General features: G+C 36.4%; 1 protein-coding gene across 3 annotated transcripts; it reads left to right on the forward strand.

The window, feature by feature from the left end:
* The first annotated feature begins 1504 nt into the window (after nucleotides 1-1504).
* Nucleotides 1505-26712, forward strand: LOC128544390 (transmembrane protease serine 9-like). 3 transcript variants are annotated; one of them, XM_053514443.1, is made up of 10 exons: nucleotides 1505-1642; nucleotides 4834-4854; nucleotides 5296-5458; nucleotides 5563-5831; nucleotides 6503-6648; nucleotides 6751-7006; nucleotides 7112-7286; nucleotides 7379-7632; nucleotides 7756-7853; nucleotides 7949-9096. In XM_053514443.1, exons 1-10 carry the CDS (start codon nucleotides 1594-1596, stop codon nucleotides 8465-8467), a joined length of 1950 nt encoding a protein of 649 aa, XP_053370418.1. In that variant the 5' UTR covers nucleotides 1505-1593; the 3' UTR covers nucleotides 8468-9096. The 3 variants fall into 3 exon arrangements, with proteins under 3 accessions (XP_053370418.1, XP_053370421.1, XP_053370419.1); XM_053514446.1 differs by lacking the exons at nucleotides 5563-5831; nucleotides 6503-6648; nucleotides 6751-7006; ... (2 more) ...; nucleotides 7756-7853; nucleotides 7949-9096 and adding exons at nucleotides 20135-20403; nucleotides 23846-23991; nucleotides 24090-24357; ... (2 more) ...; nucleotides 25188-25285; nucleotides 25403-26712 and having other exon boundaries at nucleotides 1509-1642; XM_053514444.1 differs by lacking the exons at nucleotides 4834-4854; nucleotides 5296-5458; nucleotides 5563-5831; ... (4 more) ...; nucleotides 7756-7853; nucleotides 7949-9096 and adding exons at nucleotides 18804-18824; nucleotides 19871-20033; nucleotides 20135-20403; ... (4 more) ...; nucleotides 25188-25285; nucleotides 25403-26712 and having other exon boundaries at nucleotides 1512-1642.
* Nucleotides 26713-27063: the final 351 nt, after the last annotated feature.

A 27063-nucleotide genomic window follows, 5' to 3' on the forward strand; every position in this document is an offset into this window, starting at 1 on the left:
TTGTGACACTGGCACTCAGCCCACATGTAGCTAAAAGTAAACTTTCTGTTCACAAAGTAATTGCATTCTTGTAATGACTTACAGTAGGTGCATACTGTAAATAAGCTCCAGTTAGTCCAGAATGCAGCAACCAAACTCCTTACATGAATCAGAAATATATTACCAGATCGTCTCTAACTTAGGTCCTGATACCTCCTGCTCTACAGACTTGTCTGATCCATTATGTCTCTTTTTTGAGTCCTCATCACATTAAGACCACTTACTGTTGCTGAGAATAACTCCATATGCTTTCCTTGTAGATACTACAGTATGTGACTACTGAGAGCACTTTTACTTAAAATCCCTAAAGATGGCTTTGGACTGCATTTGATACAGCCAGATTTATTATGCTGGCTTATTACTGCAGTTGCCCTGATGTTCAAGTTAACTAAAACACGTTGCTTGTTGTACAACCGCACTTTTGACATTATAGCACAGTTATAGATTTTTTTTCCTTCCAGTTTTCAGTATCACTTACTTGAGAAGGGGCTTCCTGTAAAGTCTGTAATATCTGTAAATATATATATATATATATATATATATATATATATATATATATATATATTTATATCCAGAATTCTTAACTCTGGAAATCTGCTTTGTAACAATGACCATTATTAAAGCATTAAAATTTATCAGCACAGTTATCAAGCTCTGCCCATGTTTAAAAAGCAGCAACTTTACCAGTTTTTTAGAGATTTCATTAAACTATAAATTCCACATCCACAAGAGTAGAAAAAACATTTCAATAACTTCAAAAGAAGTTATAAAGATGGCAAAAAAAAAAAAACTCAAAGTCATAGAATTACAAACATCGCAAATTAGAAAAAAGATAAATTAACGACAATAAAATGTAAAAACTTACTGCCACAATCAAAAATATATTTACCAAATTTACCACGCTTCACAGACCAATCATCACCCACTTTGAAATGGATAATATTCACAAAAAACTTCACAAAAAATATTTTGTTATTGTTGAAAATAATTTTACTTAAAAACAATTTATAAAGCTGTAACAATGGCTCAAAGTATAGATTGATTTTATTTCTTTAATCATTGGACCCTTTTAATTCCTTTAAAATCAATTTAAGATATAAGCATTGTAATTTTTTTTATGGAAAAGACTTTGAAAAAACATTTAAAAATTTTATTGAAAACGTCAAAGCACTTTTGTAAGTTGTTCTAAATAAGAGTGTCTGCCATGTAAGCTAAAAATAAGCTTGCTTCCAGGGAATGACATGTTTTGTTTTTTGTTTGTTTTTTTAATGGTACAAGGAGTCTTGGCTAATGATTGAACAGATACAGGCAGTAAGAATGAAGAAGAACTTGTTTTAGTCAACTTTTAGTCTGATATGATGACGAACATGTCTGTTGGTCATAAAACAAATATATTTTAAATGCAGTTTATCTTTATCATCTATGCTTCTATAGACAGGAAGTCAGATTATCATAGAGTTGTTGATTAAAAAAATGTTCATTGGCTGATCCCAAGTGCAAGAAGGTACATATATATTCAAATGTCATTCTGTTTCAGAGCAATAGTATTTGACCATGATCATGTTCAGGACATTGTGTGTGGTGCTCCTAGTCTTCACCAAAGGTAAGTTTTAAATTCGCTGGGCATTTCGACTTCCTCAATACACAACCTGTTTTCTGAGACAAGAACTCACCCTGCCAGTTTAAGGATCAGTAATTCTTTTCTATGCTTTACTAACAAACAGTTTTAGTGTAATGGTATTTTTTAACCCTGGCTTAAATAAATATAACACAATATCCATCACAATTATTAGTGAAATGTGAAATGTTATGTTGGGACTTTAATGTAAATTCAAAAAATGTGCATGTGTGTTCAGCGCTGTATGATCCTGGTTTGTACTGGTCTAAACATATAAAAATATACATGTAATAATATACATAGATACTGTAATTGTAATAATGTATACATGTAGTACAAGACAATTAAAGCCCTGGGCTGTACAAGACCATTTATAAACTAATTACTGCTTAGTTTATAATTACTTCCAAACAGTACCCTTATTAAGAAGTACTTAATAGGACTAATTACCCAGTATTTATTACATGCTAACAGCACTCATTCAGGTATTAATAACATGTTGCTTGTTCACTCCTGTTTAGTCTAGTGAAATAGTACTGTACCACACTACCAAATATAGAAATAAATATAAAATATTTGTCTGGATATTGCACAGGATGTGAAAATAGGAATCAATGTGTATGTTACTATTCAAAAAATAAGGCAAGTATTATTATAATAAGCCGTTGGTAATTAATACCAGAGCAAATTTTTAAAATCAAATGATCATATGATAATAAAATCCTATAATTATATCAAATATTAAAGTAAAATACAGCAGACAGATTCAGTATGAGTAGCAGTGGCCAAAGCGTGCCCTGACTGTATCCTTTAAGAATTATTTATGTCTTTGCTATTGCATTTCAGTTCTCTGCTTCACTTACCTACTTAATTTATATGTTGAGTAAAATGATTGTTTAGACAATTTTTCTACTTATAATATACACAGACAACTTCACTTGAAATAAATATTCATCAAAGTGTCTACCAGCAAATATCATTGTAGGGCAACGAACCACGTTAACAAACACAACAGTAAAAAAGAGGTCAGTCTGCTAATAAAGCAAAACAGACACGACCTGAATCAGATCAGAGTCACGGGCTGTATGTCAAAATGTTACAATGTTACAATATGAAATGTGGCCTCATGCTACCATGCATATATATATAAAAAAAAATGGCAACACTTTCATACAAGGTGCACAAATAAGCAATATATGAATACTTAATATATGAATACATTAACAGCCAACAGCTAGGTGAAGATTTAGTTTAGAAATAAATAAATATTTTTTATTATTAAAACAAAGTCTAAAACTGACATAAAAACTTAAAACTTTTGTTCGGCTGCTCCTGTCAAAGGGTCATCACAGTGGACCATCCACTCTGCACAGGTTATATGCCCTTCCAGATACAACTCTCCCATTTCTTCTAACCAGGTTTGGAACCGGCACTGTATACAGTGGCTGGGTAGTATGGGGTGTGGAAACCTACTGATGGCAGGGCTCAAAAACAGATCCTCAAATACCTAAATCAACAACCTACAGTAGGGCCTTAGCTTCCTGAGCCACCATTCCCCTGCATTTACAAACTGTAATAAACTATAATGTGAGTTAAGGTCAACATCCACAATGCAGATACTGTAGGTACTGGTGATAAATTAATTATAAAAAAAAAAATACAATATAATTTTTTTTAATCCAATATGAATTTAAATACAATATAAATATGTTTTTTAAAAAAAGAAGAATGAAATAGCCATGTTGAAGGTGTGTATACAGTATGTGCAGTGATTTCACAGTTCTGGGGCTTAAGAAATACAGACAACTGCAAATTAAGTGGCTCACAGGTTATCGAACGGGAAACAGGAGCCAGATTACAGAAAACATAACACCAAGAACATTAACATAAATACAAACTGCCAAAAGATTACACAGACTGGTGTGATGGTCATGTGATTACATACTCAACCAGGGCGCTGCCTGTTGTAATCCTGTACGCACTGTACATACATGGTTTTTAATTTCTATCTGGCAGTCAAAGAACATTTCTAGCTTTTTTTCACATTTTGTTATCTTGTGTTTCAGCAGGCATACGAGTAGCCTAGAAACAAACAAAAGAATGCAGATGAACTATTTTTCAAACTAGAAAGCGACCTGTTGTACACAGTGAAATGTCTGTGAACAGTAGCACTGAGTCTGGCCTTAGACATGTATGCGGTAGGGTAATGAGAGGTTTATGGTAGTGGTGTTTCAGTAACATACAAAAAACCTTCTTTGGTTTTCTGACATTGCAGGACATTTTAAGGAAACCCACAATGTAGCTAAAACTGTTAAAGGAAGCTAAGAACACTTAAATGTCTAGTTTTGTGATTTCTTGCACTGGCACCATTTTGTCAACTAATAGTTTTAGTAGTCATGTTGCTCACACACATATTCAAGTTTATTTTACTTAGTCCCTAAATTAACCTATTTTAAAAAATATTTTTTTCATTTAATACAATAATTAGGTAAATTTGCTTGGCCAGTACTAAGCACACCCTGTCTGCTTTTGACATGGAACTTAAACCTAACATTACATATCTAGGTAACTAGGTAAAAATCTCTGGATTCCACTTACTTCACTAACATGTAAAACCTGTTCTCATTATGTGTCAAGAAATTACCATGGAAATATTATAATTAGCAGGCGGCACACGGTGGTGTAGTGGTTAGCACCGTCGCCTTGCACCTCCAGGGTCCGGGTTCAATTCCAAGCCAGGCTCGATTCCTGTCTCTGTGTGCATGTTCTCCCTGTGCTTGGTGGGTTTCCTCTGGGTACTCTGGTTTCCTCCCACAGTCCAAAGACATTTAGGTTAGGCGAATTGGCGTTCCCAAATTGCCCGTAGTGTGTGAATGAGCATGTGTATGTGCCCTGCAATGGATTGGCACCCTGTCCAGGGTGTACCCCTGCCTCATGCCCTAAGCCTCCTGGGAAAGGCTCCAGGTTCCCACAACCCTGGATACAGGATAAACCGGTATAGACGATGATGTATGATGATTATAATTAGCCATGGTAATAAAACACAAACCAAAGTAAAAGGAGATAAAAGGCAAGCTGCTAATGATATTAGCAAATATCATTTGTTTAGTGGAAGAAGCATTAAAAATGTTGTCTCCGTAATGATTAATGTTTTACTAAAACTTTTTCCATTTCAGGATGCCTCTCACAGCTGGATGGTAAGTTTTTCTTTGCATCATTTAGAATATTTTAATATTTATTAATTTAGAAATACATACATGCCAACATTGCTAACAGGAAGAGACAGGAAGAAAAAAACAGAATTAAGCACAAAGTGTAGCATACTTCGGTCTAATCGTCCATGGGAGTTTTCATCAGGGTTTTGTGGTTTTCTTAAAATTCTACTTTATAACCCCAGATGCATGTCTATTTCTATATCCCGCACTTCCACTGGAATAAATTTGGCACTCAAGTCACACTATTGCTTATTGCTGTCTGCCATGGATTCTATGGTATAATGTCTAGCTAGCAAAATATAGTGACAAACTACAGTACATAACTTGCAAGTTAAAGTGCATTAATCATGAATGTAGACATGGTTAGAAAAACTGGACGTAGTAATTAATGAGAGTTTAACTTTGTTTTTCTATCTTAATCAGTCTGTGGCAAAGCTAAACTTAACACCAAGATCGTAGGAGGACAGGATGCTGTTCCTGGGTCTTGGCCTTGGCAAGTCAGTCTGCAAGTGAATGGAGGACATTTCTGTGGTGGATCCCTTATCAATAATAGATGGGTCCTCTCTGCAGCTCACTGCTTTGGAAGGTGTGATATAGAATAAACAACTATACAAACAGCTTATAGAGGTTTGAAACATAATGTATTAATGCTGAAGTGATGATGACAAGAACGGTGATCTGCTTTTTCAGAATCTCATACACTCAGGTGACAGTAAAACTGGGGCTGCATACTCTGGATGGAAGCAATCCTAACAGTGTGTCAAGATCACTCACGAACGCTTTCATACATCCTTCCTACAGTCCTAGAACACAGGACAATGATCTCTCTTTACTGCCGCTGTCTTCTGCTGTATCGTTCAATAATTATATCACGCCTGTCTGCCTGGCTGCAACAGGAAGTACTTTTAATAATGGGACCCCAACATGGGTTACTGGTTGGGGAAACATCAGATTTGGAGGTGAGAATTTAAATTGTTGTTGTCCTTATAAGGTTACACTCATATAACATAGTTGAAAATGTAGGGAAATGCTTAGCTCCAAGAGCATTTTTATTTTAAATTCATAAAACTCTTAAGGTTTCACACCATGAATGAGAATAAACGGCACAGAAAAAAAGTGAAAATTTTGCAGGTAAATTAAACACACTACAGAAAATCACAGCAAATGCCACATGAATATGAGTATGCAGGTTCTAAAAATTTTAACTACCAAAAAAAAATGCAATCGTCATAGCAACGCTCTTCAGCTGTCCTTGTGCTCATTGTCCCTGTGATTATTGTTTTTGTAATTTTTTTTATTTTATTTTTTTTTTATTAATAACTGCATTTGGTCCACTTGTTGAATGTTTTCAAGTTACATTCCAACAAGCTGCATTGTAATTTGTCAGAGGCATTCCTGTCGCTGGGCAAAAAGTTGGTAAAAATCGAGTTGGGCCCAAATAAATAAATTACACTTTTCACACAGCAAAATTCCATCATCGATGTGAAATGTCCTACTGGTGATTGGTTTAAAAAATATTATTTATGTAAGAGATAATCTCACTTCTGGTTTATAAATCCCTTTAGAGAGTCTTGGTTGGGCCACTGAGAAAGGGAGTAGATTAAATGATGTTTTGCTTGTGTTTCCTCAGTAAATCTACCATCTCCTGGGACACTACAAGAAGTTCAGGTTCCAATTATTGGAAACAGGAAGTGTAACTGTTTATATGGAGTTGGATCTATCACCAAAAATATGGAGTGTGCTGGGTTTTTGCAAGGGGGCAAGGACTCGTGTCAGGTATTGTCATCTTTATCAGTTTATTTTTTGTACTGTAACTCTTTCAGTTTAAAGATTTGTACAATTGAACACATACTGTACATTTTTGCTTGCACTGCACAGGGTGACTCTGGAGGTCCACTGGTCATCAAACAGGACTCTCAGTGGATCCAGGCTGGCATTGTGAGTTTTGGTAAAGAATGCGCTCTTGAAAATTTTCCTGGTGTGTATACAAGGGTTTCTCAATACCAGGACTGGATAAATGAAACAATCACCACAAACCAGCCAGGCTTCATCAAATATACATCAAATGGCACTAATAGTGATCTGCAGGTAACCTGCAATGGCTTGCCACCTGTTCCCCCAACTACTGTACCTCGTAAGCTTATCTGCATTATATCTAAAGTATTCCGGTGAATTTGCCACAAGCACAGTTTTGTAATGCACCGTTTTTTATTTGAATTTTTTTTTTCTTTCTCCTCAGCTGTGGTATGTGGAAGTGCCAAGCTCAATACTATTTCTGGAGGAGCAGGCAGCCCCTTGGCGTCAGAAGGTACATGGCCGTGGATGGCAAGCCTTCAGCTTAATGGTACTCATATATGTGGTGGAACATTAATAGCTGAGCAATTTGTCATGAGCTCAGCTGATTGCTTCTTTAGGTAAACAAAATACATCAAGAATAGCAAAGTGGCTGTTAAACATTACACTTAAGCCAGATATTAAAACCCTTTTTTTTTTTCTTTTTGTTTAGCTCAAGCAATCCCTCCGACTGGACCGTGAAACTTGGACGGCTCAAGCAGCACGACTCCAATCCCAATGAGTTCTCTGTCACTGTGGCTAATATCACTTTCAGCACAAATGCCACCAATAACATAGCAGTGCTGAAGTTGTCTACTACTCCTACTCTGTCCGACTTTATCCAGCCCATATGCGTGAACCTGGGAGGTACCAACTTCAACATTGGTACTCGGTGCTGGGCAGCTGGCTGGGGCTCAGGAGGAGGAGGTACAGGTTTATTTATGTGTTAAACAAAATAAGTGTCTCATTTTAATAGTAAACCAATTGAGGCAGCAATTGATAGGCTCTACTGATCCTTTCCACCTCATCTTTGTTATCTGTCTGCCAAAGCTCAACAAACGCTTCAGCAGTTCAACACAACTATAGTGGACTGTGGAAATTCGTCGTCATCAAACAATATTTGCATTGAAGCTATACCATTAGAACAGGTCTCAGATTTTTGTTTGTTTGTTTGTTTCACTATTCTTTCTTATTTTCATCCAAAATAGGAAACTGACATGTGGTATTTTTTTCTTTCCATCAGACTATAAGAGGAGGTCCTTTAATGTGTAAGATCGGACAGACATGGATCCAGGCTGCAGTTTTAACCATCGCTAACAACATTGTGAACACCACCACTAATTCCACCAACAGCTCAAACAGCACTAGTGATTCCACCAACACCTCAAACAGCACCACTAATTCCACCAACAGCTCAAACAGCACCACTAATTCCACCAACAGCTCAAACAGCACCACTAATTCCACCAACAGCTCAAACAGCACCACTAATTCCACCAACAGCTCAAACAGCACTAGTGGCTCCACTAAATTCTTGTTCAATATCCACCTTCGTGAGATGAATGTACAAGTCTTCACTTCAACATCCAGTTTCTCAGTTTTCTTGCAGGCTACAGTGGGTACCTTCCCTCCTGCTACAACATCAAGCAACTCATCTTCATCCTCATCATCTTCAGACAGTGAAGCTTTGTCATCGCTCTCAGCTGTTTCAGTCTTTCTACTATCCCTTCTTGCCCTCCTCCAAACTTTTGGTTTAGATTAAATACCCCTAATAAGCCTGTATATTATTCAGAAAAATTACAGTATATATAATGAAAAGTACAGTATATCTTTATTGATTTATCTTTTGTTCACTTTATTATTTTCTTTTTGTTTTGCACTTTATCTGCATGGTTTGATCCTATGCATTCAGCTTGCTATCCAGTAATGTAAACACCATACGTGTACCATCAGCTATTATGCCAATATCCTGTTCTTCATAATTGTCTAAGAAAAGAGAACAAGACTAGCCTGTTATAGACATCTATATACTCATGTATGTGGAATTAAACAGTTAATGCTCTACTCCCAGCATGTTTAGCTTTCATACAGTATGCTGTAAATATTGCACAGAATTGCTGTTTTATAGAATTGTACTTCAAACAACTACACAGTTAAATCAGTGGATTGGATTTGTGTGGTGCAAATGTAGCAGATAATATTTTATTTTACATTTACTGCACTTTACTGAAAAACTATAGTAAAACACTGGTAGAAATAAGGTAAACAAATTGAGGTAATTCTGTTGTGAATTATTTACTGTTCAATTATTTAATTATTTGTAGTGATGCAAACAAGGGAAAGTAAATGTCAGTACTGTACATGTAACTGGATTAAATACATTTTTTAATATATGATCTGTTATGTGATGAGAACAGAAAGAGTTGATGGGTGTAATTTAAATAATAATAATAATGCAGTATAGGTCAGAATTTTTTTTTTTTTTACATTTATTTGTTCCTTTTTTATGTCCCACAATTAGGGGGCATTTATTCTCTATTTGCTAATCTCAAGTGTTTCAAGGGGTTTCAAGCACAGATCAGCGGAATATCCAGTCTGCACTACAACTTGGCACAGGTTTTACACTGGATGCCCTAACTGACCCTCCCATTTTATCCGGGCTTGGGACCAGCACTGCATCCAGTGGCTGGGGGGTTTGGGCATTGGCTGGGAATTGAACCCGGGCCTTCCGCATGGCAGGCGAAACACCTACCACTGAGCCACCAGTGCCCTCTATGAGCTACAGATATACACAGATTCAGATACTACAGAATTAAAATGAGCTAAGGTTTAAGATTTTAACAGTTTGTGAAAAATGGAAACTGAATGAAGAAAACCGAATTGTCTTAGCTGTTGTGATTATGGAGCTGGTGGATGAGTGGAGACGAACAGGTGGCACGTAGAACACGGAGTAGACACGGACCAGGAGACGAGACGTGGGACCAGGAGACGAGACGAGAAGAGACAAAACGCGAAGCAACATTTGCTAGGTACGTGGCCAAGTCTGTTTTCCATTGATGAGGTCAGACACTGAGTATATGAGGTGTGGTGATAATATGATTCAGATGCTTGTTTAGAACTCGGGTGATTGGGAATGAAAGCTGAGGGTGGAGCCTGGTGTTTCCGTGACAGTTTTATATTTTACAGAAGACAAAATCACTACTAAAAATCTTTTTGTTAATTAAAAAGTATAGAAATTTAATAGAAGGATAAACATGGCACGGTTGTTGTTAATTACTGTGTATTTTAAGTCATTTAATGACACTACTTATAACTCGTTTGTTTTTTTACCTCTTTCTCCTTTGTTCACCTGAGAGTCAGTATGTGTCACTGTGAATCACATTTGTGCTTTTAAAAACATACATACGGAGACACCCTAATGGAACAGTTGTGCTCCTTTATAAATCACCCTGTGTTAAAATAGCATGGCTTAAATCCTAGTACAATACTCCCGATGACAATATACAGTATTAATATATATACAGTATAAATTGCATAGTGACCTATTGTAGCTGTTTTTTTTTTTCAGCTGTGTCCATCATATAGATCGCCAAGCAGACCATCTGACCCACATTCAACCTAGCACTGGTTTTACACTGGGTGCCCATTGTTACAATTGTTTTTCCGAACTTGAAATCTGCGCTAAGGATGCCCTACACACAGTGGCTAACCCATGAAACTATCAAGAATAATACAAGATATATTTATTAGAATCTTTGATATAAGGTTAATTCTAAATCTTATCAGCAGAGCAAAACTTAAATTCCTCATTTTCATAAATACACATATTTTCCTATTAGTTTTTCTTGCTTAACACTTATAAGCAATTGCTCTACTGCAATCAATATTTAGTATGAAGTCTTTGAGTCAAACATAAGTCTGCAGCACTCTAGTGTCAATTGATCCAACCAGGCAATGCAAATCATACAGAGAAGTAAGAAGTAAGCTGTAACTTTAAGTCGTGCAAAATGAGATAATTATTAAAGAGAGACATTATTTACAGCAAATTCATAATTCTTTATTATTCATTGTTATTGCTTTGATTGCTCTGGTGTGTTCATTATTATTTCTACAGTACTAGCAACGAGGTTAAAATATCTAATGAAAATAAACAATATAATAAACTAATTAGTATATCAAAGAAGGACAAAAATGTTATAGGAGAAAAAGACCCAACTAATTTAGATTTATATGTACAAACCACTGTCAGTAATAGCGAATATAATCATTATTTTATGTCAACATAAAATAATAAAGAAGAATTGGCTTACTAAAGAAACACACATTTAATCATTCTCAACAACAAAAAAAGAATATCATCGAAAAGTTGATTTATAGTTCAGCTAAAATATTTCAAGTGTTTGTTTCTTTTAATTTTGATGATTATGGCTTACAGCTAATAACAACCCAAAATCAGAACATTAGAACATTGTGAAAAAGATCAATATTGGAGACTCATGGTGTGACACTCTAATCAGCTAATGGATACACCTGCAATGGTTTCCTGAGCCTTTAAATGGTCTCTCAATCGGGTTCAGTATGCTACACAATCATGGGGAAGACTGCTGACTTGACAGTTGTCTAGAAGACAATCATTGACACTGCACATTGAGGGTAAGACTCAAAAGCTCATTAAAAAAGAAGCTGGCTGTTCACCGAGTGTTATATCCAAGCATATTAATGGGAAGTTAAAACTTAGGAAAAAATGTTATAGAAAAAGGTACACAAGCAACAGGGATAACCACAGCCTTGAGAGGTTTGTGAAATGAAGCTCATTCAAGAATTTGGGGGAGATTCACAAGGAGTGGACTGCAGCTGGAGTCAGTGCTTCAAGATCCACCACGCACAAAGGTATCTAGTACATGGGCTACAACTGTCGCATTCCGTGTGTCAAGCCACTCTTCAACCACAGTCAACTTCAGAGGCATCTTACCTGGGCTAAGGACAAAAAGGACTGGACTGTTGCTCAATGGGCCAAAGTCCCCTTTTCAGGTGAAAGTAATTCTGGCATTTCATTTGGTAATCAAGGTTCCAGAGTCTGGAAAAAAAAAGAGAGGCACAGAATCTTGAAGTTGCTTGAAAGCCAGTGTAAAGTTTGCACAGTCAGTGGTGGTTTGGGGGGCCATGTCATCTGCTGGTGTTGGTCCACTGTGTTTTATCAGATCCAGGGTTAGTGCCAGGAAGTTTTAGAGCACTTCATGCTTCCCTCTGCTGACCAGCATTCTGCAACTGATCCAGAAGGCAGCAGCACGTCTCGTTTTTAACCTTCCCAAGTTCTCCCACACCACCCCACTCCTCCGCTCCCTGCACGCATCAAATTCAAAACGTTGATGATTGCCTACAGAGCTAAAAATGGCCCAGCACCCATTTACCTCTCTGCTCTCATCACACCACGCACTGCACCACGTTCCCTCCGATCCTCCAGCACTGCTCGCCTCATCCCACCATCTCTCAGGGATCGAGGGCGGCATTCATCCAGGTTCTTTTCTTTTTTGGCACCTAGGTGGTGGAATGAACTTCCTCTAGATGTCCGTACAGCAGAGACTTTGACTATCTTTAAACGACGACTCAAGACGCATTTGTTTCTCCAGTACTTGGTCTAACCCCCAAACCCAACCAAAAAATAAAAACTCTTCCCAGTTGTGTTGGACTAATGGCACTTAGTTATTAACCTAGTTAACCCAGTGTAAGTATGTATCCAGTAATGTAAACTTTAAAGCACTTTTTGTAAGTCGCTCTGGATCGTCTGCCAAATGCGTAAATGTAAATGACATGGTAATTTCATTTTCCAGCAGGACTTGCCACCTGCCCAAACGGCAAAATGTACTAATACCTGATATAAGGACCATGGTATCCCTGTGCTTAATTGGCCAGCAAACTTGCCCGACCTAAACCCCATAAAGAATCTATGGAGTATTGTGAAGAGGAATATGCGAGACACCAGACCCAACAACGTGGAAGAGCTGAAGACCGGTATCAGAGCAACCTGAGCTTCTACCTCACGCATACTGTATACAATACTTTTGGCAAAGTGAAATTGTGAAGTATTTGTCACCCCACCCAATTGTTGGGAAGCAAGCTGTGAGTCTTCTTAATGAGGTGCTGTTGAAATGGCCACCACATTCACCTGACTTTACACCTTGTGATTTTTTTTCTATGGGTCTTTGTGAAAGAACTGATTTTTATCCCCCCTTGTTCTACAAGCCTAGAGGAACTCTAGTAGAGAATCATTGAGGTACTGTTATGCAACATATGTCTAAGCGTGTTGAGCTACCGACTTGATGTGTGCTGTATCACAGGTGGTGCGCATATTGAAAATTTGTAAAGCTTTGTGATATTGGTTATAAAATCTATATCTGTTTGAACATGTTAGAATTTTTTTATATTTTTTTCCCCAATTTTCTTCCTGGATTTCGTATCCAATTCCCACTTGTTGCGTAGGGCTCTCCCACAAGCCTACCAACAACATTTTTTCGAACTACTTGCTCACGCACCTTTGGGGGCGATGTAGCAAACTCGGAAAACAGCGTTATTCGGTCTGTTCGCTTGTATGAGCTCACAGATGCCCATGATTGGCAGTAGAGCCGTGATTGATGTGAGAGCACTAAATACTTCCCTTCCCATCCCAGCCCGCTGAGAGTGCTCGGCCAATATTTCAAATTATATCAAATTTTGTATTGTATATTAATTCATAAAGGCTTTAGGGTTGCGGACCCTAACATGAAAACTTCCCATCCCAGCCCACTGAGAGTGCTCGGCCAATATTTCAAATTATATCAAATTTTGTATTGTATATTAATTCATAAAGGCTTTAAGGTTGCGGACCCTAACATGAAAACACTTTGCATATGGCACTCACATTTTACAAACCCATTGAGTCATAACATGAATTAAACTTTGCCAATCCACCTACCAGCATTTTTCAAAAGGTTAATAAATGTAATTTTATTTCATTTCAACCAAATATACAGACATGACTAATCAAAAGATAAAAAAAAAAAAAACAAATAGCCCAGATTTAAGAGATCACTTTTTTTATGGTTGTTTCTGTGACCAATAAATAGTAATAATAATAATATGTGCATTTTGTAAATTTTGTTGCTTTTTTGTAAGTTCTGATGTTTTAAAAGTAATGATAACTTATGTACTTAGTAATGATAGTAATGAGAACATGACATATCACAAAACCCAAAGGCACAGTTTGATGTCTGCAGCCTCTCCTGTCAACACACACTGTCAGGACTTTGGTATACAGTAAATATTGTCTCACATTTCATACACATTTCCATAATTTACTTTCGATTCTGTAAAGATGCCCTGTTACAATGACCATTGTTAAAAGTGCTATACAAATAAAATTGAATTGAATTGAATAATGTAGAGGAATATGTAAAAGACCTTAGATCACATATTAACTCTGGATAACCTTTCTGTTTTATCACATGTAGCAATAAAAGATTTTGGTCTGGTTATTTACTTTACCAGGCAAAACTTTGGACACACCTTTTAACTCTATGGTCTTTCCGAATTATTATTTCTTACTACACTGAAAAACAATGCTGAAGGCATCCAAAACATGTAATAATCTCCTTTGTACAGTTGATAGTCAAATGTGTCTGCTACTTACTGTATGCTCTGTAAAGCCTTAAAAACAGCTCTGTTTTCAACTAGTGATTTCTGGTAACTCTAAATGAACTTCTTCTCTGCAGCAGAGATAAGCTTTGGTCTTGCTTTCCTGAGATGGTCTCCATGAGAGCCAGTTTCATCATGGCACTTAGTGGGATTTGCAAATGCACTTGACAAAATTTTTCTTGGAAGAACAATTCCAGAACAGATGACCTTTGTGTCTTAAAAGTAACATCTGACTGTTGTTGTTGTTGTTGTTGTTGTTACTTAATTATCTAATGTCATAGTTTTGGAAAATCAAGGGTTATGCTAGAATTTAGAAAATAAAACCAAATTTGTGTTCAAACGTTTGAATGATACAATAGTACAGCCTCTTGTTTGAAACTCATAAAGATAATATTCTAAAATATACTTATTTCATCTAATATTGCTAAATAAGAAATACCACATTATTACATGATGCAAAAAAAATGGTTTTGTTACCTCTGGGTTGGATTATTGTAACATCTTACGGTCTGAATGTTCAACTAAATGCATATACAAGTTCCGGTTAGTCCAGATTGCAGCAGCCAGAGACTTATAACCACACTATACACCAACAACACTATAAACCAGAAGATATTACCAGATCATCTTTATCTTACTGTAGGTGCTTTTGAGATAACGGTGATCCTGACATATTCTGCTACACGAACCTGCCTGAGTCCTGGTTTCTTGTTCTCATCATGTGGAGATGACTAGTAGATAGTCTTAAAAACCATGATGATGGCTTTGGACTGCATTTGATTTTGCATTTGAACAGTTTTGCTACAATTGGCTTGATAGTTTTAGAACTGAAATCGCCATGGACAATTTTGTACCCAAGTCTCCCCTCAGTCAACATTTGTTAACTGCAACAAAGTGGACTTCATGTTAAATAAAACACATTGCCTTTTGTACAACCTCACGTTTGACCTCAGAGCACGGAATTATACATGTATTAAGGATTTATTTACGGTTGCAAGAAAACTATACTTAAAAATCAATCTTAAAGAATAACAAAAAACAAATACACTAATGACTATGTTACAATGTAAAAAACTCTCTGCCAGAGTCAAAAATAAATGTAACAAATCTAGCACTATTCACAGACCATACACTAGGGAACCATTATGCAATTGCTAATAAGACAGAACAAACCACCTACCGCATATCTCTTGCATAATGCTATCAAACACACACAACTGAACCACAAAAACAAACACACAACAGTCACAGAAATCAAAGATGGTGTTATGCATGGGACCCAGGAAAACCCAGGAGAAATCCCAGCTACTACCCCTTGCACACACATCCACCTATACCCCTACCCCGACTCCTCAACCCACCTAGTAAGTAACATATCCAACTTGTATCTACTATCTTGACATGTCTATTTTTTGAATAACCTACTGTCGTTTTTGACATGTATGATACTATCATTTATTTATTATAATTATAAAGCATGACTTATGACACCATTGCCAAAAAAGCTTTAGATTTATTATTTTATTATTGTTAAAAATGATTATTTTATCTTTAAAAACTATTTCTAAACCAGTAACAATGGCACAAGATATAAATAGAATTATTTTTTTCAATCCGAGCTTCCTTTTTAGGTTCTTTGAACTCTTCCTTAACACAGAGTTTTTTTTAATTAAAATTAAACTTGCTAGACAGGAAGTGATGCGTTTTGGGGTTTTATTTGGCATTGGCTAATGATCGAGCAGATAAAGAAGGTAACAATGAAGAACTACTTGTTTTAGTGAACTTATTGCCTGACATCATGAAACTTAAGCTCTATCGGTCACATGTTTTTTTTTAGCCTAAGAGTCGGATTACTGAACAGTTATTGATTTTTAAAAAAGTTTTAAAAAATCCAGGTGCAGGTATAAAAGAAAGGTACTGTATACACAGCTGTAATACTGTTACAACATTACAAGAGCAAGAGTGTTTCACAGTAATGGTGTTCAGGACATTGTGTGTGGCGCTCCTAGTCTTTACCCAAGGTAAGTTCTGATTTTGCATGGCAAATTGATTTCCTCATATACTTTTATTTCAATAATTTTTCTATTTTTTTTACAACCTTGTACATAGCAACCTTTTTTAGTTAAAACTTTTCTATATTTGTATAATTTCTCTTATTTCAAATTTTATTTCTTTATTTGAATATTTAATCCATACCCACAAATTCATAATTCTGTGTGCATGCTTTCACAATCCATTCCCACAGGTTTTTACACATTCATAGTTGTGACAGATATTCTGTTGCATGTACTGTATGTAAGCCAGAGTTTAAGAATACCATTAGGCTTAAACTGTTAATTAGTAAAAAGTTAACCTATGAAAGTCCTGACGGAGCCCTGGAGTCACCTAGAGAAGAAAAAAAATCTGTGGGAACAGTTTTGTAATTCGTGCCCTCAGTTTAATAATCCGTTCCTATGACTTCTTAAGCTGTTTCCTCAGTTTAACTATTTGTGCACACAGATAAATATAGAAATGTAGATATAATATCTGTGTGGATATAATGCATACGCAGCATATACTGTCAAAACTTACCATTTACAATCTGTCTCAAAACTACTCATAACTTCCCTTCTACTCAACATTTTGATTTCATTTATTGTGCAGGTTTATCTTTAGGCAAATATCTGCACTGGCAAAGTTTCGTTAAATTCTGTGCAGCCAGTTTTGCAAGATGCTGTGACAAAATCTGGCTGGACAGACATACAGACTGGTTTCAGGTTCGACAATGTATGAACAGACAAACCCTTTTTTTTATTTATATAAATGTTAAAGTAATTACAGCAGGCTGTCTTAGATTAGGCACACTAAATTCTGTCAGCAGTCCATAAAGCACAGCCAGCTTATATACTTACATAAGTATAAATAGCTACACATGGTAAACCCTAATATTTAAAGTAATTAAACATATTGAGTACTGTTACTGTAACTTAAATAATTACAATTAGTACAAATAATTACAAATAGATTTTAATGAGTATTTAGAACTTTTTGGTTCTGTTTACAACTCTTTGGTGAGTTTGTAGAAATTACACTTTTCAAGTTAGCTGAACAGCTTTGATATTTTAAGCCACAGTAACTGTCTCCTTAAAGTTCCACCAACTTAAAATCTTTCAGCCTCGATTCTCAGCCACTGGATGAAGTGCTTGTCCTACTGTAAGCCCATATAAAATGGGATGGCTGCTTCATGAAGGGCATCTGGTGTAAAACCTGTGCCAAGCTTGTGTGCGGACCGGATGGTCCACTGTGGCGACCCATTGCCGGGAGCAGACGAAAGACCAACAACAATTTTTTTGATTTGCAACAACTAAAAAAAAAATTATAAGTACTATTAAATAGTATAAGTTAGGCTACGCATTAATGCAAATAAAGAATGATTAATATGAATGAGTACAACAAACTAAAAAACTGATAGTTCTGTTTACTTAAAATTGATGTAACTGATTTTTTTTTTGAGTTTACAGTTTACAGTGCAGCAAACGTGGCCCCTGATTGCAACATGTTTAAGATGTGACAATTTTTTACCTACAGTATAATCTACACATACAGCTTCACTTCCAATATACTCGATCAAAATGTCTTGGAAAAGTTTTCACTTATTTTAAATTGTTGCCTGAGAAGCCTTCCAGTGAAGATCATTGTTTGGCAATGAACCAGTTTAACAAACGCAACAGTAAAAAGAGTTAGTCTGCTAAAAGATTAAAACAGACACAAGTTAAATTAGATAAATTTGCAATCCCTCCAGCTGCCAGCCAAATACTTTAAAAAAATTAACACTTTAATATAGGGTGCACAAACAAGGAATATATGAATACTAATCACATATTTATGATTTATTTAGAGACTTATTATGGTTGTTTTTTGTAATACACTTTACCACTCCTGTTTTGATTTTCTTAAACTGGATGAGAAACGCACAACACAGCTCAGAATAAAGTAAACTGCTTTAGGAATCTAAGAACACTTAACTTTCCAAAGCACACATAAGGACTCTTTTCTTTTACCTAAATCTTTAAGTGGTGATTTCCTGTAGTCGCAGTGTCAAATGAAAGTCTTAGTGGTCATGTCTCTCATGCACAAGTTTTTTAGGAGTTCATGAATTAAAAGTTCATAATAAGTACAATAATTAGCTTAATTTACAAGGACAGTACTGTACTAAGCAAACCCTACAGTAGCTGCTTTTGACATACCGTTGTTAATAATCTTACATTACATTGTAGGTAACTATCTAGAAATCCATGGAATACACTTACATTAACTCATGAAAGGAATGCAAATTGCAGGTTGCAGATGATAACCAATGTTATCAGCAATACATCAGTGGAACAAGCATTGAAAAATGTTTGTCTAAGGAATGACTAATGTCTTACAATTTTTTTTCATTGTTTCAGGATGCCTCTCACAGCTGAATGGTAAGTTTTTCTTTACATATCTTGGAAAAATGTTAATTAATAGTTATTATGCCAATGGCAAAAAACAAGCATTGTCTTGGTTTACGCCGAGTAATCTTGTAGCACGCATGTGCTTCTTGTTTTGACGCCGAGCTTCACATGATCACAACTAAGCCAACAGTTTTTCTCGCTCTTTTGCGCTGCGGAACTGTAGGTAATTGTCTCCCCTGCTGGGTCTTAGTGCTCGTCTTTTACTGGTATAATCAACATACTGTTTACTATAACACTGTGACCATGTGTGTGTGTGTGAAACATATTTTATTTTGTGTTTGTAAGCGTGTTTGTACAGCGCTGGTGTGTGCGTGCGTATAAAGCAAAATCAAATCTTAGAGAGTAAAGATCCATTTTTTCTCTCCCTCTCTGTAAAAAGGTATTTTACCTTTGAAAAGAATCACAACAGAGCAGAGTTTCTGTGTAAGGCAGAGAGAGTGTGTGTGTGTCTGTGTGTGTGTGTGTGTTGGTGTGAGTGAAGAAGGACGGTGTCAAATTACGTGCGCGCGCACACACACACACACAGCGCCTGTGTGCAAAAACGGAAACACTTACTGTATCTGTCGTTTTTTTTTTTTTATTATTCAAAGTGCAGGTTAAATTGTTTTTTTTTTTACTTTATATTTTGTATTAATTATTGTTATGTATTAATTTTTTTGGGCTGTAGAACAAATAACTTGAGTTTTAATTATTTCTTATGGGAAAATTTAATTTGGTTTACGAATTATGCTCGTAATCCAAGGTACATTATATATATATACTATACACTATATTTACTGTATATATATATATACATTGTAAAGTTAGTTCGTAGTTAGTTAGTAGCTTGTGGAAGGGGAAACTAGCCAGACTAGTTTAACTACTAGTACAAACTCCAATACATAGCTTGCTACAATTTCACAGCCAATAAAATCAGGGGCAAAGTCAAAGAGCCTAAAGTATGAATAGAGCAATGGTCAAAAAAACTGGACATAGTCATTAGTGTAACTTTAACATTGTTTATCTGTCTTTATCAGTATGTGGTGTAGCTAATCTCAACACCAGGATAGTAGGAGGACAGAATGCTGTTTCTGGGTCTTGGCCTTGGCAAGTCAGTCTGCAAGTGTTTGGAAGCCATTTATGTGGTGGATCGCTCATCAATAATGGCTGGGTCCTCTCGGCAGCTCACTGCTTTGGAAGGTGTGATACAGAATAAATAACTATACAAATAGCGTAGAAGGGCTTGATATATAACGTATTAGTACTAAGGTGATGAAATGATGACTATATGCTTTTTTCAGTTTCACATATGATCAAGTGACTGTAAAACTGGGGCTGTATACTCTGGCTGGAAGCAACCCTAACAGTGTGTCAAGATCCCTCACTGCGGTCTTTGTACATCCAGACTACAATAATCAAACGATGGATAACGACCTCTCCTTACTGCAGCTATCTTCTGCTGTATCATTCAGTAATTATATCACTCCAGTCTGCCTGGCTGCAACAGGGAGCACTTTTAACAATGGCACCTTCATATGGGTTACTGGCTGGGGAGACATCGGTGTTGGAGGTGAGAATTAAAATTGTTCAAGTAGCTGTTCTTACAACTTTGTAGTCTAGTAGTGTAAGTGAAAATGTAGGAAAATGTTTAGCTTGCCCAGAACAGTTTTATTAAAAATGTAGTTCTTTTTACACCATAAACTATTCAAATAAAAAGTATAAAAAAAAGTGAAAATTTCGGAAGCAAATTAAATGCACCAATTCAATTCAATTCAATTCAATTTTATTTATATAGCGCTTTTAACAATTGTCATTGTCCCAAAGCAGCTTCACAAAAAAATAAAAATAAATAAGGATTTTTTTTTATTTTATTTTTTTTTAGAAAAGAAAAGAAAAGAAAATATTTGGAAGTGTGTATGTGTGAGAAAAATGTGTCTAGATAATAATGAAATGCATGGATGATGAATGAAATGTCTCTGATGAGCAAGCCAAGGGTGACGGCGATAGTGGCAAGGAAAAACTCCCTGAGATGGCAATAGGAAGAAACCTTGAGAGGAACCAGACTCAACAGGAAACCCATCCTCATCTGGGTGATAACACATAGAAATAACATCAAGTGTGTTGTGCAGGTGAAAGTTTAATATATCAGACGTTGTGTAGATTCAGTTCAGCAGTAGGTGCAGAGGGCAGATGGGGTCAGATCACTGGAAGCACAGGAGCAGGATATGTAGCTCCAGCCATCATAAAGCAGAATCTAGCTGGAGCAGGTCCTTCTCAAGATGCCTTAGAAACCTCGCAGGGTTGGCCTTTGTCTACTGAAGCTGGCACAATCTCCAGATGTCTCAGGATGGGTAGAAAAATACAGAACAGATGGAGAGAATTAGCGTAGTTGCCATTCAGGATAGGTGTACTGGAGTATGAGGTTATGGGATGAGTTACGCGTATGCCAGATTAAAGAGATGCGTCTTGAGCCTACTTTTGAATTGGGAAACCGTGTCTGCTCCCCGAACAGTGTCTGGAAGGCTATTCCAAAGCTTTGGAGCCAAATATGAAAATGCCCTGCCCCCTTTTGTAGATTTTAAAATTCTGGGAATTACCAGAAGTCCGGAGTTTTGTGATCTTAAGGGACGTGGTGGATTATAGCGTATCAGAAGACTGGTTAGGTATGAGGAAGCTAAACCATTTAAGGCCTTGTATGTAAGTAATACTATTTTGTAATTAATTCTAAATTGAACAGGTAGCCAGTGCAGGGATGATAATATAGGTGTTATATGATCATATTTTCTGGATCTAGTGAGAACCCTGGCGGCTGCATTTTGGACTAACTGTAGCTTGTTTATTGAGGATGCAGGACAACCACCTAGTAATGCATTACAATAGTCCAGTCTGGAGGTCATGAATGCATGAACTAGCTTTTCTGCATCAGATACGGATAGGATACTCCTAAGTTTGGCAATATTTCTAAGATGGAAAACGTTATAACACCAGATATATTCACATCTAATGCAATGCAAATATTTATTTACAGGTTCTATTTCATATTTTGAGTGAAGGGGAAGGGTTAAAATATTTACCCTAAGAAATGGAACACCACTACAACACTGTTATACGTCATCATACGTATCCGTTCATTTACATGTACACATATGGCCGTAAGCAAAACAATGCGTTATCAAATCCTCTGCAAACTGCCGTGCTACTAAACTTTCATATTTGTTAGTAGCATGCAGTAAAGTGTATATGACATAAAAATATATTTTTGTAATATCGCGCAATCGGTGCTATCCGCTAGCAAACTTTAGCGTTTTTTTTGCAAACGTTTTTTTTTACAAAACATCACCATACACACAAACACAAGACTAAAGGTAATATACATATAATGAAAATTTCTCATAAAAATCCTTATTAATGGCAAAAATTTGTTAAATCTATGGGTCTGCTTGCTCGAGTGAGCGGCCATCTTGAAAATTTCGTTAGCCCTTCATTTGAAGTGAGGTCCGGAAAAATCTTTGTTTGGAGGGCTATTTGGCCCTTCCCCTTACCCCTACCCCTCCAACCAAAAGAGAAATGGGACACCCCTACCCCTTCACGTGAACGCGCCAAACGGAGGGGTAGGGCTAAGTGTAGGGGTAAGGGGTAGAATTGGGATTGGGCTTAAGTGAGTTCTGAGCAGTAAAAAGACATAGAAATAAACCATTATTATCACAACGTAAACCTTTAAATTAGACAGTTCTGAGCTGTAAAAAAACATGGCAAAGATCCATATTTGTTACAATGTAAACCCTGGAATTTTTACATTTTTACTGCTACCAGATTTTTTACAGTAAACGTCTGGCAACCACAGCTGCCGTTTTTTTACCGTAAAAATTATGTTTTGGGTTTTTTTTTACAGTGCAATAACGGTGCTATCATATATGTTACGGTAGAATTCTGGCAACCACAGCTGCCATTTTTTTACTGTAAAATGTACAATTAATTTTTTACAGTGTACCAAAAAATGGCCTCCACATTAAATAATGTTATTTCCGCCTGCCTGTCCACTAAAAACCTTCCCTTCTTCTTAAGTCTTCGTCACATAGTTAACACTTAGATTTTTGCACAGCTTTTTCCACCTCCTCAAAACAACACACAAGAACAGTAACTATACTGCACCTGAACACACCCAACAGTGTATCATGCCAATAAATATAGCATGTCTGCTTTAGCAGGATAGTAACAGAAAATGTGATGTCCATATTCGGTTGTTGTTAAATTTAACATACATTTAAGGAAGAATTATTACTTGGTACACTTTACCAGGTGGGAGAGATACCACGCAGCATGCATGATGACGGTGTCTAAAGATCTCTCTTTATTATCAAAAAGAGAGCATGTTTATGCCTTTGTAATATGGGTAGTATAAAGACCCATAGACAGACTACAGGAAGCACATAAACATGTTCCAGGAAAACAAAAAGGCTCCAGAAAGTCAGTGGAAGTATTACCATGTGAGGAATGAGGGAACACCAAAAGGGTGTTGGTTTAGAAATATGACATACAGTAGAGCAAATTGCATTATAAAAGACAGAGGCATGGGAAAGTTCATACAAAATCAGAAAACCCTAAAAATCATAATACGCAGGGTAATGAACTTTAACATTATGTTCTACATTACTCATTATTGTCTACTACTCTTGGACTGAGTGACTGACTGATAACCCGCAAATACCAAACTAACAGAGCTCTGCAGCTATAGCTATATGAAGTATACAGGACAAGAATTAAAACAACAGTCGATTTATAAAAACTAATGAGTAGGGTTTAAACACACAACACTGCTTGTCTATCCATCTCCACACACTGTCCTTGTGCTCATTGTCACTGTCAACTGCATTAGCCAGATAATAATAAATTGTCATGAGAAATAAATGCTCACTTCGAGTGTAGCTTTTAAAAAGTCTTGATTGAGCAATTATGAAAGTTTTGTGTGTGTGTGTGTGTGTGTGTGTGTGTGTGTGTGTGTGTTTCCTAAGTAAGTCTACCATCTCCTGGGACACTACAGGAAGTTCAGGTCCCAGTTATTGGAAATAGACAATGTAACTGTTTATATGGAGTTGGCTCTATCACCAACAATATGTTGTGTGCTGGATTATTGCAAGGGGGCAAGGACTCTTGTCAGGTATTGTCATCTTCATTAGTTTAATTTTGCTTTGTAGTTCTTACTGTTTGAAATTTTTGTTCAATTAAAAGAGATAAATGTCTGCACGCACTACACAGGGTGACTCTGGAGGTCCACTGGTCATCAAACAAGGCCCTCGGTGGATCCAGGCTGGCATTGTGAGCTTTGGTAATGGATGTGCTCTCCCAGATTATCCTGGTGTGTACGCCAGAGTTTCTAATTATCAGAATTGGATCACTCAAACAATCATCACAAACCAACCTGGCTTCATCAAATATACATCAAATGGCACTGAAAGTGATCTGCAGGTGACCTGTAAGGACTTGCCCCCTGTTTCCACAACTGTTCCCCCAACTACTGTACCGCGTAAGCTTATCAGCATTTCTTTCCAAACTATTCCTGATAAATTTGCCACAAGCATATTTTTGTAATGCGTTGTCTATTAAAAAATCCGTTTAATTTCCTTCCTCTTTTAGCTGTGGTATGTGGAAGTGCCAAGCTCAATACTATTTCAGGTGGAGCAGGCAGCCCCTTGGCGTCAGCAGGTACATGGCCATGGATGGCCAGCCTGCAATTTAACGGTACTCACATTTGTGGTGGAACACTGATAGCTCAACAGTTTGTCATGAGCTCAGCTGATTGCTTCTCTAGGTAATTTAATACCACCAGAATAGCAGAGTTAGTATGAAACATTAAAACATTAATCAAATTCTAATTCAAATTTTATTTTTCACATAAACAGTCATACACAGTACGATATGCAGTGAAATGCTTATTAACCAGACATTTAAATCACATTCTTACCTGTCTGTGCAGGTCAGCCAATCCCTCTGATTGGACCGTGAAACTGGGTCGGCTCAATCAGAACGGCTCCAACTCCAACGAGGTCTCTGTCGCAGTGATTAATATCAACTTTAGCACAAGTGCCAGCAATAACATAGCAGTGCTGAAGTTGTCTACCATTCCAGCTCTTTCCAACTTCATCCAACCCATATGTGTGAACCTGGGAACCACCAACTTCAGCACTGATACTAAGTGCTGGGCAGCTGGCTGGGGCTCAGGAGGAGGAGGTACAGGTTTATTCTTGTTTGAAGCAAAATAAGTATTTTATTTCAATATTTTAATAAAATAATATCAGCACATTATAAGCTCTAACTGATCTGTTCCACCGCACTTTTTTTACGTGCTTGCTATAGCTCAACAAACCCTTCAGCAGTTCAACACGACTATAGTCGATTGTGGAACTGCATCTTCATCAAACACCATCTGCATATCAGCCATACCATTAGAACAGGTTTCTTATGGGTTTTTTTTGTTTGTTTTTTAGTTGTTTTTTGTTTTGTTTTTTGTTATTTTTTAATCAAATCAAAATAAGAAAACTGACCAATGGTTATGTTTTTCACTCCATCAGACTGAAAGAGGGGGTCCTCTAATGTGTAAGATTGGGCAGACATGGATCCAGGCTGCAGTCTTAACCCTAACCAACAACATTGCCAACAGCATCACTAATTCCACCGACAGCTCGAACAGCACCACTAACTCCACCAACAGCTCAAACAGCACTAGTGGTTCCAATAAAGACTTGCCAGTTACCCCTCGTGCCACAAATGTACAGGCTTTCACTTTGACATCTACCTTCTCAGGTTTCTTGCAGGCTACAGTGGGTACCTTCCCTCCTGCTACAACATCAAGCAACACACCATCATCTTCATCGTCATCTTCCTCTTCATCATCATCATCATCATCTTCTTCTTCCTCTTCCTCCTCCTCTTCATCATCATCTTCATCAACATCTTCATCTCCATCTTCATCCCTTTCAGTTGTCTCAGTCCTTCTACTGTCCCTTCCTGCAATTATCCAAACTTTTGGTTTAGAATAAGCATCCCTAATAAGCCAATATATCATTCAGAAAAATTACACTTCATTACACTTCATCTTAATTCATCTTTTTTCACTTTATTTGGTTTTGGGTTTTTTTGCACTTTACCTGCATGGTTTAATGGTATAAATTCAGTGTAAATATAAGCAGCCATCCACCTTTGTAATACGGTTTTCTACAGTATACTAATGTATGTGGAATTAAACAGTTAATCCTCTACTCTAAGCATGTTTAGCTTTCATACAGTATGTTGTAACAATTGCTAATGAAATTCTGTTTTATAGAATTGTTCTTTCTGGGCAGTTAAATCAGTGGATTGGTTTTGTGTGGTGCAAATGTAGCAGATTATATTTTATTTTACATTTACTGCATTTTACCGGAAAACTATAGGGATACACTGGTAAAATTACACTAAACATATATATAAAGTTATCGTACTTTGTGATAATTTTGTCGTATGATTATTTACTGTGAAATTTATAGTGATGCAAACAAAAGGTAGTAAATGTCAGTAAATGTTACCCTTTTTCTTATAATTATGATTATGTGAGAGAACAAAATAAGTTAATGGGTTTAAATTGGCAGTAATTCAACTGGGCTGATTGGGCTTAAATGGGCTGAATTTAAAGATTTTAACAGTTTACAATTTAACAGCTTTATCAGTAATTCCTGCTAAATTCCTACTAATTTTTTTTTACAAATGACCAATTATTACAAATTTAAACAGTGAAAATAAACCGTGTACAGGCTGAGTATATGTTGAAAGTTACAGTATAGCTTTTTTATTCAGTATTCTACTACAGGTTTACTTAACAGTAGTGCTAGAACTGCAATGTTTTCTATAAAACACAGTACATCAATGATATTGGAGATTTTTTTATGTGGTGTGTCATTTTTATTACCATTTATTTATTATTTTTATAAATATAATATATATTATTATATTACTTTTTTCTTATCAGCCTTACCTCCCAAAATTCCTGTTAGGGATCAACTAACAAAACTTGAATTTATCAGCATAGTTATCGAACCCCTCCCATGTTTTAAATAGCAGTAACTTTAACAACTTGGTGGAGATTTTTTACATAACATGAATAATTCATAATTCCAACTAAGCAAACAAACTCCATTATGACACAACCCTAATTTTCCAAACATCATATGCATAAAGGTAGAAAATACATTTTGTTTTT

This window comes from Clarias gariepinus, chromosome 16 (assembly GCF_024256425.1).
Source record: "Clarias gariepinus isolate MV-2021 ecotype Netherlands chromosome 16, CGAR_prim_01v2, whole genome shotgun sequence".
NCBI classification, from domain to species: Eukaryota; Metazoa; Chordata; class Actinopteri; order Siluriformes; family Clariidae; genus Clarias; species Clarias gariepinus.